General features: G+C 42.2%; 1 protein-coding gene across 3 annotated transcripts in view; it reads right to left on the bottom strand.

The window, feature by feature from the left end:
* CDKAL1 (CDK5 regulatory subunit associated protein 1 like 1) overlaps window positions 1–15,517 on the bottom strand; it is a 354,507-nt gene that overhangs the window by 232,163 nt on the left and 106,827 nt on the right. For all 3 annotated transcript variants that reach the window (XR_007245481.1, XM_048508020.1, XM_048508022.1), the window contains one exon: window positions 8,788–8,908. Coding sequence is in view for 2 of the 3 variants with exons in the window: in XM_048508020.1 (XP_048363977.1) it covers window positions 8,788–8,908 (121 nt within the window). In the remaining variant the exon portion in view is untranslated. The remainder of the gene's footprint in view (window positions 1–8,787; window positions 8,909–15,517) is intronic.

The raw sequence follows: 15,517 nt of genomic DNA, 5'->3' as shown, positions 1-15,517 counted from the left end.
GCTATTCAAGTCAAGGCAATGGGGGGGGGGACCCTGGCATAGTCTAGGGCAGTGGTGGCGAACCTTTGGCACTCCAGATGTTATGGACTACAATTCCCATCAGCCCCTACCAGCATGGCCAATTGGCCATGCTGGCAGGGGCTGATGGGGATTGTGTAGTCCATAACATCTGAGTGCCAAAGGTCTCCTACCAAATCCGGGTCTAGGGCATATTCAACAGAACAGTAAGGATTCTTGTCATGCGCATGATGAGTTTATTGCCTGTTGTTTTCTTGCAATAAATACCATACCTGCTTTTTTAAAAAATGGTATCACATCAAATAAAAACAACAGAAGAGAAGAATACAAGGCATCTCCTTACAATGGACAAGATTTTCAAGTCCTATGATTTGGTTTCATCATCAGAAACGGCCTTTCGGAAGTTGTGCTGTGGCCATGGTAGAATCATGCAAGTCTTCTGCTGCCCTTATTCTTTTACAAGTGTGATGCCTATAATTTACATCTCATTTGACACTATTTATGGAAAACAATGGTGCAGTAAAAAACCAAGACCTGGACAACAACATCATGTACGTTAATCAATTTGCTTTATGTCCCAGGATAGGAAATTAACATTTCAAATGACGTTATGAATATGGAATAGTCCACTGCAAGATGAGTCAAAACTATAATAAGTAATAATAAGAACAGTTGTATTAATAAGTACAGAGAAATGACGCTAGGAAAATTAAAGCCTATTATTTCAAAGATGGGGAGCCCAATTCTTTACTTAGCCATACAAAGTTACAGTGTGAAGCAACCACACTCTCTGTTTGGAAGAAACCATGCATGCCATATTTGTATTACTGGCATGATTGTGAAATATGTTGACAAAGGTGACAAAGCTCAGCATAATACACCAACACATTTTATTTATTCATGATATTTATATCCTATCTTTCACCTATGTGGCTAACCAAGTATGAAATATACAACAATTCAAAATGAAACAGTAAAAGCATCCTACACCCACAGTATACAAAACAGAGACACCATTCATGTATGAGATACCCAGTTTGGGCAATGGTATGTTAAAGGGCCTCATCTGAAGATGGCTACAAAGGATCTTTACCTGATACTGTAAATAGTTGCTCTTAATCAGATTCAACCCCATAGCATTATACAGACCACTGATGTGACTGAATGAAAGTTATATATCTATATAACTTCTATGCTTATATTTTGTGTATGCTTTTTTGGAACGTTTTATTTTGAGGCACCACTGGCCAGCACCTGTGGCAGAGCCCTTGAAGCCAGGATTGTAAATAATAACATGGAAAATAGGATAATCCATTTTTGAGCACCCAGCACCCAGTACATAGATGTTTTCAACTGAAAGAACTAGTGACTATTTGGATTTTTTTTTCCTGAGCCACCATAGATACAAGTGAAAAATCTTACCAAGCCAAACTTTCTGTTATAACTGAAGATTTCACCACATGGAACACAACAGGATTCTGGACATTTAACTCTTTTAAAGGTTGATTATTTATTTTTCACATTTTTATCACGCCCAATTCCCAGCAGGGCTCAGGGTGGCGTAAAAAACAGGATACATTTAGAACAAGAATAAAGTAGTTAATTCAACAAATATAATAAAAACAGAATCTCTCCTCCTCAATACTCTTATATAATTACAGATTCCCACTCACTGGACTCACCTCTCACCAAAAAAAATCAAAAACCGCTGAACCTATGCACTTGAAATTTGGCACGCTGGCTCCTCATGTGCCCGAGGCGCTCAATAAGAAAGGATTTCCAAAAATATTGAATTCAACTCGAGATATTAGCTATTTACTGTTTTTCCTGTTCATCTCTGCCTATCTGCCTGAACATTCCGTGGATGACAGTTGAGCACCAAGGCACTTCAGCTGGCTTCCCAGTTCCTCTGATGAGTCACTCACTCTAACAGTGATTGGTACTCCGCATTTACATCTACAGCTTCCTGTCACAGGACTTTTCAGTAACGGCCACGTTGCTGCTCTAACTTCACTATCCCCATCAACCAGCTGTGGTACTGCCCACCAAACAACAGGCACGCTTGATCCACTGGTGCGATGCCTTAAATACACACAGCAACTTACACATTGCATTACACATGGACAGCGCCCGAAAGCTGCTGCAAATATTGTACCGCAAAACCCACCCGCCCACTCCACAGGTAACGCTGTGAGGGAAAACAAGCTACATGTCACCCCCCTCAGTTCACAAACACACTGTACACCAGAACCATGCTGACTATCACCCCTGAAATTCACGGAGATACCGCTCTCACCAACAAGCTTGCATCAGCGAACTCACTGGTGCCCTGCATATCCAACAGCATGGCCTTGTTCCTTCTGCTGCAAACCAAGCAGGGGGGGACTCAACAAATTCATGCAGACGCTGTGATCACCAACATGTAGTGATTCACAGGGGCCCTGTCTAACACCATGCTCCTCAGCAAGTAGGAACCTGTTCCTTCTGCTGAAACCGCTAAAGGGAGAACTACATTATCCACTGCTGCCTTAAGCACCTGCCGCATTCCTAACACAGCATCCTCAACACATAGGCTGCGCTGAAGCATGCGCACTGTCACCCCGAAATTCACACACAGCCTGTGTGGGAGCATGCTGAATGTCACCCTCAGGACAACAGACAAGTGAAAGAGAGCAATTTCATGCCAACATTCAAAGTGCACGGACAGGTCTTACCACAGGGACAAAATGCCCTCGAACTGGGGACTCCAGCACCATGACTGCACCATGGCTCACACAGGAGGTATCGAGGGTTCTGCAGTCGACAGGATGCTCCAAGATATTACTGGCCACAGCTGTCTTACGAGTGGAGTTCTTTGCATTTCTTATGGGTGGAGTATTTGCATTTCTGCGTTCCACTTTTCTCAGCTCTCCGTAGCGAAGCGCAGGCACCCTGCTAGTACAATATAATAACAGCAGTCTATTCAGGCATCCTTATGATTAAGGACGCCTTCATCAGTTTGCTAATAAGATTCAAATTCTGACTTAATTTTTTTTCTTTTTTCTATTTTTTCCAGCTACTATATGGAAAATTCTATTGCACTTAAAAAAATAGAGAAAACAGTCATGTGAGGGGACATCATAGACTGAAGATGGCTCTATATTTTGACTTTTTACAGCAATTTTGGATAAACTGTTCTTGGCCCTATGTAAAACACAGCATCTGATTCAGGCTAAATCCAATGTGTAAAAGAGCGTTGGATGCATACTTTCCACGTTGCAATTCCTCCCTCTTCCAAACAACTGCATTTAAAATATGGGACATTAGCTATTTAGATCCATTATGGCACAGGCTGATCCATAAAACTGTCTTTCCATTTTGTTACTGTTGACAATCTCTGATACCATGAATATTTGATATACTCCAGCTGGTGTGCTAGCCTGCTTCTAGGTTGTCATCAGATACTATTGAGAATTATAGTCAAAGAGAACCACTGACTTTTGAATGAGAGACAATTTAAACTAATTCTAAAGCAGGGGCAAAAAAAAAATCAGAAAACATTTTCCATAGGGAGTTACCATATACTGAACTCAGATTTCTGCTCTTGTAAGATCAAACTCTATTGCATGCCAGGGAATTCAGATGACAATTTTTTATTTTTCGCAACTATTACATAATGAAGGGGGACAGACTGGAACAAAGCCATTTATACTAATCATCAGAGCTGTACAGTTTTCAAACACCTGTGTGCATAGGAATTTAAGAAACTGACTCACTAGATATCCTTTTAGGATTATATCCTGAAGATTGGCTGTTCTTGTTCAGTAATCTGGAATATAGTGCCGGCAATGTTGTTAGTTATTTTCTTGGAACAACAATAATCCTTGGTCCTTGCACCAGTACTTTTCAAACAGTGCAAGAGCAAGAACTGTACATTCCAAATGCAGCAAGAGATTTACAAAAAAAATCAATATTATTAATGGAATGATAACTTGCTCTAGCACAAAATTAATGTGCTTGAACAAATTGGGCAAACTTCTGATGACAAGGGTATAAGTCTATTTCTGTGATTATCAAGACAGTGTGCTCTCTCTAACACCAGCTGTTAAAAGCATGTTCCTATTAAGTTCAATCACATGCAAACCCAATTGCTTAAATTAGAATGTCAGCCAAAGAGGGCAAACCATAGAAATTATCTCGAGCAGGCGGGAGGGAGGGAAAACTAAACGAGTAAACAGCCTTTCCTTAAACTGAGCTGTCAGCACTTGCTTCTATATTTTAAAGTTCTGTTTCTTGCTAACAAAGAGGGTCTTCTACTGGAAAAATAAAGGTCAATTATGATGCAGATCCTTACGTCAGTAGGCAAAGTTCCTCTGTGAGTTTCATTCCAAGTTTCAAAATAATTCCAACATACAAAATGCTTGAACATAAAATAAGGTTGTAAATATTAAAGCTATAGATCAATGCACAGTTAGCAAGGAAAAGGAGCCAATGACTACGGAGGCCCTTATTTCTAAACATATAAGTATCACACCACGCTCAATAGATATTAATGTGTTACTGGACAGAAAGAATACTCCTAGAATCTGGTCTAGAATTCTACTAAATTTCAAATTTTGAGACATGTCCGTAATTTCTAAAAATAGAACCTTCATTCGCTCCTAGGTTTAACCTGGACTGCAATATTATCATTGACATTATTGTTACTTTGACATTACTACTACTACTACTACTACTAGTAGTAGTAGTAGTAGTAGTAGTAGTAGTAGTGGTAGTAAAATTAATTGCAGTTAGCCAAAGACCATTACAACACAAAACAAAAACTAAAGATAAAACACAATAGAGCACAATGCATTACGAAGATAAAATTAATCAGCACTCAAAATTGAAGTTTTCCTTGAAAGCAGTTTGGCTATGATCTTTCTGGCTACAAGGACAAGAACAGCCACTCTGTATGATACCTAACAATCAACATCAGTTAACAAACAAATTAGTTTCAAAGAATCTGAGAGACTGGGGAATCCTTGAATTATTATTTCAGTAAATTTGTTCCTGGGTTCTGCATACAAGGGACACTTTATAACATAAAGTGGGAGATCCTCCACAACCAAGTTTCCACAAAAACAGAAGTGTTGATCTATTGTGACTTGATTATATCACTCTGAAGGGAGAACAGTGGAAGGCACTGTCTGGAACATTAGGGATGTTAAGGCCACCCTATACTGAGATATTTACCAGGTAGAGCGCTCTCTTATCATCCCTATACTGAGATATTTACCAAATAGGACGCTCTCTTAGGATACCTTTTTTATCATGTTGTACCATAGGGCAAACTGTGATTGTGAGATTGCCATGCTGTTGGGACTGCAACACAAGATGCACTTTTTACAGCATTTGACTATTCTTCCAGTAGAAGAAACTTGAAAGGGGTCTTGAGTATGCATATACATACTCATGAGTCTCTGTTTATCCACCCAGCATGTTTTGCTATGTTACATTATGGATTGCATGAACACTGGATTAGGCAAGCAGCTAACATCTGCTTATCTTGAGCCTACAGACAATGTCTTCTGTAGCTAAAGATTTTTACTTCTGCAGACCACAGTCCTGCATTTAGCAAGTCAGTCCTGCTGCGCAATCTGGTCTGTTGACCATTAGATAAGTTTATTACTAAATAGTAGGTGCATAGAATTTGTAACAGGCCATTTTTGGGAAGGGTGACTGTTTTCAGATTCCAAAATGATAATGCTTGATATGAAAAATCAGATACAAGATCTTCGGATGGTGCTTCAACAATTAGAGCATGTTTAAATTCTGTAAAACTGCAATGCGACCTTTCCAAATGAATAATTGCTGAAGAAGTCTAAATAGTTTCTAATCTAAACAACAGAAAGTAACAGTAATAAGGAAAGGTATTTTGATACTAACAAAGCCACTATCATACAGGAGAGCAGCTAAAAGTACCTTCCTAAGAAAACACATGGGCAGTCTAGAGCAGCGGTTCTCAATCTGTGGGTCAGGACCCCTTTGGGGGTCGAATGACCCTTTCACAGGGGTTGCCTAAGACTCTCTGCATCAGTGTTCTCCATCTGTAAAATGGATAAATGTTAGGGTTGGGGGTCACCACAACATGAGGAACTGTATTAAAGGGTTGCGGCATTAGGAAGATTGAGAACCACTGGTCTAGAGGAAACCTGACACAGAGCAGAAGATCTGGGGTGGGGGGGATGCCAATGGCCTTTTGACCGTCAGGTTTTCACATTTACCTGTCCAGTGTTCTGTGTTACGTATGCACCTGCTCTATAAATTTGTGTCATCCTAAACAGGTTTGTCCAGGCATTAAAAAGAGAGTAAAATCTAGTTAAGAATTATTTTCTAGCCCAGGGGTCTGCAACCTGCGGCTCTCCAGATGTTCATGGACTACAAATCCCATCAGCCCCTGCCAGCATGGCCAATTGGCAGAGGCTGATGGGAATTGCAGTCCATGAACATCTGGAGAGCCGCAAGTTGTGGACCTCTGTTCTAGCCCATCTAAATAGCATGGCTGCAACTGGATAGCCTGAATGCATGCAGTTTGAGGGAGGGCGGTATAAAAGTGGAATGAATGAATGAATGAATGAATGAATGAATGAATGAATGAATGAATGAATGAATGAATGAATGAATGAATGAATGAATGAATAAATAAATAAAAAGTTCCAGCACAGATTTTTTTTAAAAAATCCTGTGGTTAATGTTGGTAAGTTAAGAAAGAGGGAAATGTAAATGGGAAAACTAGTTTTGTAGCCAGCTCTCCATCACATAACTACGCCGGACAGCTGCACTTTTACAACATGCACATCAATGCATAGACATTTTCCTAAAAGATTCCTAGAAGTATTAAACTTATAACTAGAGGGCAAAAAAGAATTTCTAAAAGCAGTCAAACCACAGCTTTTATTATGACCAATGAGAAGAGCATGGAATGAAATGGCCTACATACATACTATATATAATGGGCAGATAGAGTGCAGAAGTACCAAAAGGTGGATTGGGTGGCTGTATTTGCTTTACATAAAAATGCTGTTGGGGCTAAGGTGGCACAAGGCATATCCTAAGCTGTCAGAACAAGTCATTAGGTTGCTCTGAACCTTCAGCCTAGGACGGAGGTTTAAAACTAAATGTATACATGACCGCATCTACAAATCAGGCTCAGTGATGTAGAGCTTCATAAATAAAATAATTAAAACACAAATCCTGTTATTTAGATTCGAAAACTTGTGGTTACATAGCTAGAAAAGTAATTGGAAAAATACTGTGTGTCAGACACCCAATTTAAATCATCTAATTAGGAAATCACATCTTTGATGTATTCCAGTAACACATACCAGAAAGAGACCTCGGGCAAAATCAGAGACTGCTATGTTTTCTGAAGTAAACAATTATTTCTGTCTCTCTTTCTCTCTGTTGCTACACCAATGTGGTTTCCCATAACATTTAAGCACAAGGGTTTTTTTCTTACATTGCAAGTAGCATCAAAGCTGTTTACTTGTGTGTTTTTTCTTGCCCCTAGGAAGATGTATCCACACTACTTATTACAGTTGACTCCATGCATATCTCTTTCACAATTATGAAAGCGTTTACGTGTATTACATAAAAGTAAGACCACACGGTAAAGGGGGAGGATTGCAAAATGATAGTCTCGCCGAGTGATCTTTATTGCCTCTCTCTGGCAAAAATGTAAAATTACACATCAGAATAAAAAGCAGGATTCAAGCACATCTAAAACTATGCAGGAGTGTTGAGAGTTTGGAGACTGAGGATCTTAAGGAACGCTTTATAAGCTCTGGCTGCAAACATGGGCCGATCCCTTTACAAAAGATCACTGCCAAGTTTGAATATGTTGTCTAGAGTAGTCACAGCTCTGAGTTAAACTCAAGGAGCAAATCTATAAAGGTTGCAAGGTTTCTGCTATGCTGGTGCCAGGGAATGAGCCAGGCAAATGAAGGAGCAAAAGGCTTTTTATTGAACCAGCTGTTGCCATAATAAAAAGATACCACATGGTACATTTGTCTTAAACAAAAACAAGGAAGTTGTTAGTTCAGCGGGTTATTGCCTGAGTGACTCGTCTTACAGTAGTTTGTTTGCATGGTACAGGATTTGTGGCAGACAACATTGTTCTGCAACCCCGTTTCACCCAGCACAAGAGCATAAGCTTTATAGACAGCCATAAAAATGTACTTACCTTTCTCACTGTTTCAAAACAGGTTTAGACTGTATTTTTAAAATGGTTTCAGGCTGATATAAATGAAACACACTCCGTAAAAATTATATTGCTTTTTAAAACGCTGGCAATTTCTGGAATCGCATCAATGGATTGCATCTTGAATTGCATCTTTCGACAAATAGCAATGGCCAAGTAGAAAAGTGCTATGTTATGAAAAGTCATTTCGCTGTGAGATTCCTCCAACCACAGAATGGGTATGTGGATGTAGAGTTAATCCCACACTCAAAATGTCTCCTACAACATAGAAGGAACCGTGAGCGGAAAAATAATAAATAATAGATACTAAAATTAAACCATATACAAACGTGTCATTTTTTTAAAAAAAAAGACTGTTAAATGTAAATAATTAAGTAATTTGTTTAAAAGCAGTAATACAACTGTACAGCAATAGTTTTCTCTATGGTTCCCTCTAAATTGTTCTTTAAGGTATGACCTGAAGCAGTTAAGTATTAAGAATAGCGGGGAAATGAAATTGAATTTCTAGGCAGTTTTGAATATTTCATGTCAGTTTGAATGATGCTTACCCTGTATTGATGGAAATTATTTCTATCAATGGGTTCTTTCTAATCTTGGGCAAATCCAATCGAGCTCCCCCCAACCGTTTTCCATTATCCTTCTTCTGACCCAGCAATCTCACAGAGTGACCTTCAAATAAAGAAAAAATATGGCATCATTATTCACGAATCTTATTTGCTTTAATATATTCCTCACAACAGTTTTGCATATTGTTAAACAAAGATGGACTAAATAGCCTGTCACTAACGAGACACTCACATGACAAACTTCAAAATGAACTAAACATTTGTTAGCTCCATCCATTGTATCTTCATCTTTAAACATTTTTTTAAAAATATCTGATTGCCAATTACAATTAAAGTAGAAATAGCTAGTGGGGCATACGGTTTAAAGCAGTGGCTCTCAACCTTCCTAATGCCACGACCCCTAACCCTAACATTTATCCATTTTACAGATGGAGAACACTGATGCAAAGAATCTTAGGCGACCCCTGTGAAAGGGTCGTTCGACCCCCAAAGGGGTCCCGACTTCTAGGTTGAGAACCACTGGTTTAAAGTATCAGACTAGGTTTACTGGTTTACTGGTTTAAAGTATCAGACTAGGTTTACTGGTTTACTGGTTTAAAGTATCAGACTAGGATCTGGGTGACCCAAGTATGAACCCCCCTCCCCCACCACAGAGACTTGCCGGGGGGACCTTGGGCAAGTCACACCCTCTCAGCAAACCTAACTCACAGGGTTGTTACAAGGAGAACATTGAGAGAAAAATTCCATAAGCTCCTTTGAGTCCTCACTGGGGAGTAAATAAATAAATTTCTATTTGCTTGAAGGTTTTAACAATGATATCTAAAGAGGAGGGTCATAGACATTCCTGGTAGTAGTTCTCACAAGCAAGTGAAAAAGATTCAGAGAAATGTAAAATCTCTATGATTCCCTTAAAATGAAAAGCAACAAAATTTATTTGAAAAATGTATATGCTGACTGTCTGGAGACCCACTCAAGGCGGTTTACAAATGAGATAGCAAAATAAAGTCATTTGATTACAACCATTAAAACCAAGATTGATTCTATTAAATCAAGCCCGGGTACAACAAAAATAAAAAAGCCTGAAATAATAAAATAAAGGAGGGAAATATGCCCCCATGGTGCAGACTAGTAACTGTGGTACCGGAGTCAAAGCTCTGCTCACAACCTGAGCTCGATTCTGACAGAGGTCGGTTTCAGGCAAACTCAGCGTTGACTCAGCCTTCCATTCTTACAAAGTCAGTAAAATGAATACCCAGTTGACGTGCAGACAACTGGGGAAGGCAAAGGCAAACCGCCCAGTAAACGCAGCCTGCCTCGTAAACATCAGGTTGTGACATCACCCCATGGGTCAGTATTGACCTGGTACTTGCACAGGGGACTAGCTTTATCTTAATATGTTCAAGGCAGAATCTCATATGCAAATGAAATTTTTATCTGATGCTGCCATAGCAAACTTTTTTTTGTTTTTGTTTTTCGTTGTCAAGCACGGGTGACAACACCAAGTTCAAATAGTTGTGGCTCTACTGCATGTGCTCCAATTGTTTCATTACACTGCAAGTTACATTCTTTGAATAGCATTTTCGTCTATTTGCTGTACTTCTCAATTTATTTTAAATTACATCAGCAGAATGGAAACTGTTTTTGGAAGTGGCAGGTTGTTCCATGGGATGTTTGTATACAGCAATATTCACAGCACTGTGAAAAATAGAAGTTTATTTATTTTATTTATTATTGGATTTAGGAACCGCCCACCCCCGGAGGGCTCTGGGCAGTGTACAGTAGAACACCAAATACAACAATACATATAAATTAAAACTCAAACGTAAACTCTATACATAGCAGCAATCCATTTCGAATAAAACATAATATAAAAAAGTACAAGATGGTGGCACCTGGTCCTAACGCCAGGAGGGGACAGGCAGTGCTGAAAAGAAGTTATATCAAGTGTGCCAAAACATCATGGCACACAGCACAGGGCATCCGGGGGAGGGAATCCACAGCCAGCCTCCCCAAAGGCCCGGTAGAACAGTACGGTTTTACAGGCCCTGCGGAATTCACTAATGTCCCGCAGGGCCCGCATGTCTGATGGAAGCGTGTTCCACCAGGCAGGGGCCAGGGCAGTAAAAGCTCTGGCCCGGGTGGAGGCCAGCCGCATCATAGAGGGGCCGGGGATCATCAGTAAATTAGCCTCTGCCAATCGTAGAGGCCTACCTGGGACATATTGGGTGAGACGGTCTGATGATGTGGTAGGGGGAAATGGTGCACTGAACAACAATCTCCTTTTCGAAGTGACCGTTGCATGAAGCAACTTTCATACAGCTCCCTTTCACAAGTTGCTGCCATGCCACTGCTTCATTTGTGAAGAGATTAAGTAATTTTTATTTATTCAAAGTTCAAATTTGTCTCTTAGCCCATTACTTCTTTTGCAATGCAAAATCATCAATAAAACCTATTTTGAAACCAACATTTAAATATACAAAAGCAAGTTTCATATCCTTAAACACTGAAAGCCAGAATAGCAATGAAATCAGCATCATTCAGGAAATTTCACACAGCTAAACATGAGAACACAAAACACAGAAGGAAAACGAAAGAAAAGAAAATGGCTTAAATCCAGACTAGCACTGCCACTTGCACGGCACCCTCCCTCTTCAGCCGTAAATGCTCCTGAACTGTTATGGGAGGGAGGTGAGAAAGTCATGCTTTGCAATCAGAGAAACTTGGGCCCATGGAAACACTAGTTCAGATCCCAGTGAGGGCTAAGTAAAAAGAAAAATCTTCACTTAACACTAAACAATGTCAGAACCAGACAAACAATAATTAGAAAGGAAAAAGCGGGAATTTCTCAACCTGGACCTGACAACCCGAAGGCTTGGCCCCAGGGAGTTCCCCGCCCCCAAAGACCAAAATAGGGCTGAAAAGGGCCCTGCCCCTCAACCTGCTTCACAAAAAAATGACCCTGAAATGCTGTGGTTTCCTAACAACAGCCACACTTAAAGCTGCAGGTGTTCTTTTGACCATTTTCAGGTTGTTTACCCCCCCCCCCAATTCTTTTGTTTGTTTGTTTTTATATTTCCACATCTTTCTGCAAACCCGGAAGCTTCTTGCCCATTCATAGCTCCAGTCACCGAGATTTTTTTGCCAATTTCTTATTAGAATATAAGATGATATCGATGATTCTAGAGTCCAGTTACCTTTACCACCAGAAAAAGGTCCTGTTGTCATGGCAATCAGCCACCTCACAAGAAAATGAAGAATTATGAAACAATCTTAACAGTCAGGCAGGTTCATATGGAAACAGCTCTTTAGATACCCTTGTCTGAACCATTTAGGGTTTGTTTGTTTGTTTGTTTATTTATTTATGTATGTATGGGATTTCTATACCACTCAATCCCCAAAGGACTCTGGGCGGTGTACAACATGGATTCCACATACAATATATAAACAAAACCCCATTAAATTAAAATGTAAGTTTAAAAGTTTAAATATTTAAAACGCAGCAGTAATTCAGTAAAATGGCGTCAGCAATACCCCAGATTAAACCCTCCCAAAAAAGGGAGAACAAGACAGTAACAAAAGTGGGTCCCCTAGATGACAGGGGGACTCCAAAAACCGGAGGAATAGAGGTAGAAGGGCACCTAATCAGCGGCTGGAGTACTCCAGAAGCCAGTGGAAACAACTTCAGTCTTGCACAGGCCCCGCGGAATTCACCAAGATCCTCGCAGGGCCCGGACAGCTGGAGGGAGAGTGTTCCACCGGGCAGCGGCCAAGGCTGAAAAGAGCCCTGTAATAGTCGAGTGGAGGAGCCAGCACGCATCATTGAGGGGCCAGGAACCACCGGTAAAATTGGCTCTCTGCTGAAGATGCAGGGGGAGCTAGTAGGGACATATGGGGTGAAATGTCAGTCCCGAAGATCACGAGGGTCCCAGGTCCTGCGTATTTTTAGCAATCCTTAAAGGTTAACAATAATCACAACTTTTGAAAGATGATTTCCGAACTCAGCACTGGGAGCCAGTGCAGGCTGCGCAGCACAGGTTGGATATGATCACGATAGAAGTTTCCCCAGTGAAGCAGGCGACGCCGCCGCATCGCTTGGACCAGCTTTCAGTTTCTGGATCAAACGCAAGGGAAGGAACTTCCGCGTGGAAGCGAGGAAGTTACAGTAGTTCTAACTCCTGGAGGTGACCGTTGCATGGATCACGGTGGCCAGATCTGCGTGGGAGAGGAAGGGAGCCTTAGCCGCTTGAGGCCTGACGAAGATGTGGAAGCATAACGCGAACCAGGGTTATATGGGCCACCTGGGTCGCCATTGAAAGAGATCTAAATCCAGGTGGACCCCTGGTGGCTGCGAATGGAGGGGGGGGTCGGCCGAGACCCCTCCCACACCGGCGGCACTGAGAAGTTCCCAACCTCCCCGACGGCCAAACCAAAGGATTCTCCGTCGGCTCGCATTGGATTCAGTTTTGGCACCTGCTCTGCTGCAAACTAAACTGGAGCAATCACGCCTCTAAACAATGCTGTAGAGCCGCAGGGGCGGCGACCGCTCCCTCCATCAACAGAGAATGAGCTGAGTGTCATCCACCATACTGGAGTGGCAGATCAGCCCAAAGTCTCGCATTACCAGCTGAGCAAGAGGTCGCATGTAGATGTTAAAACAACAGCGGGGGAGGATAAATAAACGCCTCCCCTGGGGCACTTCTGCAATAGAAGCCGGGCACCCTCCGAGAGGCTTCATCCCCGCAATTGGCCACACTTGCTGACTCCGGTCCCGAGAGAAACGGTAGACAATCCATTGAAGTTGACAGTGCCTGCGCACTCCGGAAAGCGGCCAGGCGGTGGAGCCAAAGGTCATGGTTCGACTCATATCAAACGCTGCGGTCAGATCTGTAACAAAACCAGCAGCCGCCGATCAAAAGCCTTGGTCCAAGCTGTGGGTTATCACGGAGCTGTATCTGCTGACAGCGACGAAGGAACCGTCTCCGTCCCATGCCAACACGGAAACCCGGACTGGAAGGTCGATCGAAAGCCGATGTGTCATCCAGGAAACCCTGAAGCTGCTCCAACACCACTCTCTCAATTTACCTTCCCAGAAAGTCGAAAGATTCGGAAAGATGGGGCGGTAATTGGCCAGGATCTCCTGGATCTAACGATGGTCTTTTAAAGAGTGGAAGGACCACTGCCTCCCTTCAACCCACCTGGAAAGACTCCTTCCTCAAGGGGAAGAGCCATTGATGATGTTCAACAGGTGAAGTCGTAACTCCTCCCGGCAAGTTTTGATAAAGCCAGGAGGGGCACGGATCCAGAGGACAAGCGGTGAAGTAAGTCCCCGCTAACAGCAGCCAGAGACCCCTGTCAACTGCGTAATCCGGAGAGCAGTGGAAAACTGGAGCCAAACAAGGGCTCCGCTGAAGACGGCAAGTGGGAGCCTCCAGTTGCGCTAATTGTAGACAACATGGTGCGGGAAGGTCCTGGCGCTGCTTAATGTGATTTTATCCGCAAAAGCTCAAGCAAATGTCCTCACAGCCACATGCCAATTGGGAATTTGCTGAACCTCCGATAGGAGGAGGTCAAAGACCGAATCACATGAAAGCCAGTTGTGCTGGGCGAGCTTTAGCAGACGCGAAGAGAGGAAGAGAAGAAAGTCCCTCTTCGCTTCCTTCGTGCGCCATCTCATAGGCTTTCATGAAAGCGATCCTGCCATAAGATGTTTGGCGCAGCTTCAAGTCCACGCAGATTTCCCTCCATACTCAGCTCTGTGGCATCTGGAGTGCCCGCTTCATATGGCGGAGTCTTTGGCCACGAGTAAACCACCGGGATTCGCCTGGTCGAGAGCGAGGACGCGAAGAGGCCGCCGGGGAGTTTCAACTTTAACCTCGCATGGCATCGGAGAGCCGTGGAATTCCAGCAGTCTGCCACCTGCTCATCGAAGTGCTGCTGGTAGAGTTCCCAGAAATCCCCGCAGAGCATTTCAGGAATCCAATTCTGGATCCATAGAGTCTCCAGCTGGCTGACATGCGTCAACCGAAGCCTGTCGCCTATTCATCAGCAGCATTTGGAAATGGATGTGTCAGACCCTGTAGGTCTTTCATGACTGGTGTGATATATTTTCTATAGCAACGTCAGCTGCATGTCAAATGCCTCCTTTGGGTGAACAATCTCCTAGGGGAGGGCCCTCATATCTGCCCTTGGCTTTCGGACCAGCAGCAGAAACAGTGGAGGGCACAAATGGAACTGGATTATGTGCCTGCATCATATCTGGCAAAAACACCAACAAAATGCAAGCATGATGATTAACTCTCTAAAAAAATCTATGGTATTACCACAGAGTTTCTAGATTATCAGCTGATTTCTGGCACCTGACATCATTTCCATCCCTTGTCCCACTCCTGAAGCTTCAAGGGATGCTAGGATGCTGCATGGCATCTCCAGGCAGAAGTCTTGCTGTTGTGGCATATACCACCTGAAGTTTCCAAATATTCTTCAAAGAGAACCCCAGCACAGCATATTGCACTAACTTGTCCTGGATATGATTGTAGCATGTACAACCCATGTTACTTTCACATTATTTTTAAAAGTTAGGAAAATGGTTTCTATCAGTCTGCACCAAAGGAACAAAAGGTAATGGAGAATGCATAAAGTTGATCCTGTATTATCAATTGAGAAGTCTAACCACTCAGTCTGGTCAGCCAGCAGTAGAAGCAGCAGTGGCGTA

The sequence above is a fragment of the Sphaerodactylus townsendi genome, linkage group LG09, assembly GCF_021028975.2.
Source record: "Sphaerodactylus townsendi isolate TG3544 linkage group LG09, MPM_Stown_v2.3, whole genome shotgun sequence".
Lineage (NCBI taxonomy): Eukaryota > Metazoa > Chordata > Lepidosauria > Squamata > Sphaerodactylidae > Sphaerodactylus > Sphaerodactylus townsendi.
This window is presented reverse-complemented; position numbering and strand designations above follow the sequence as displayed.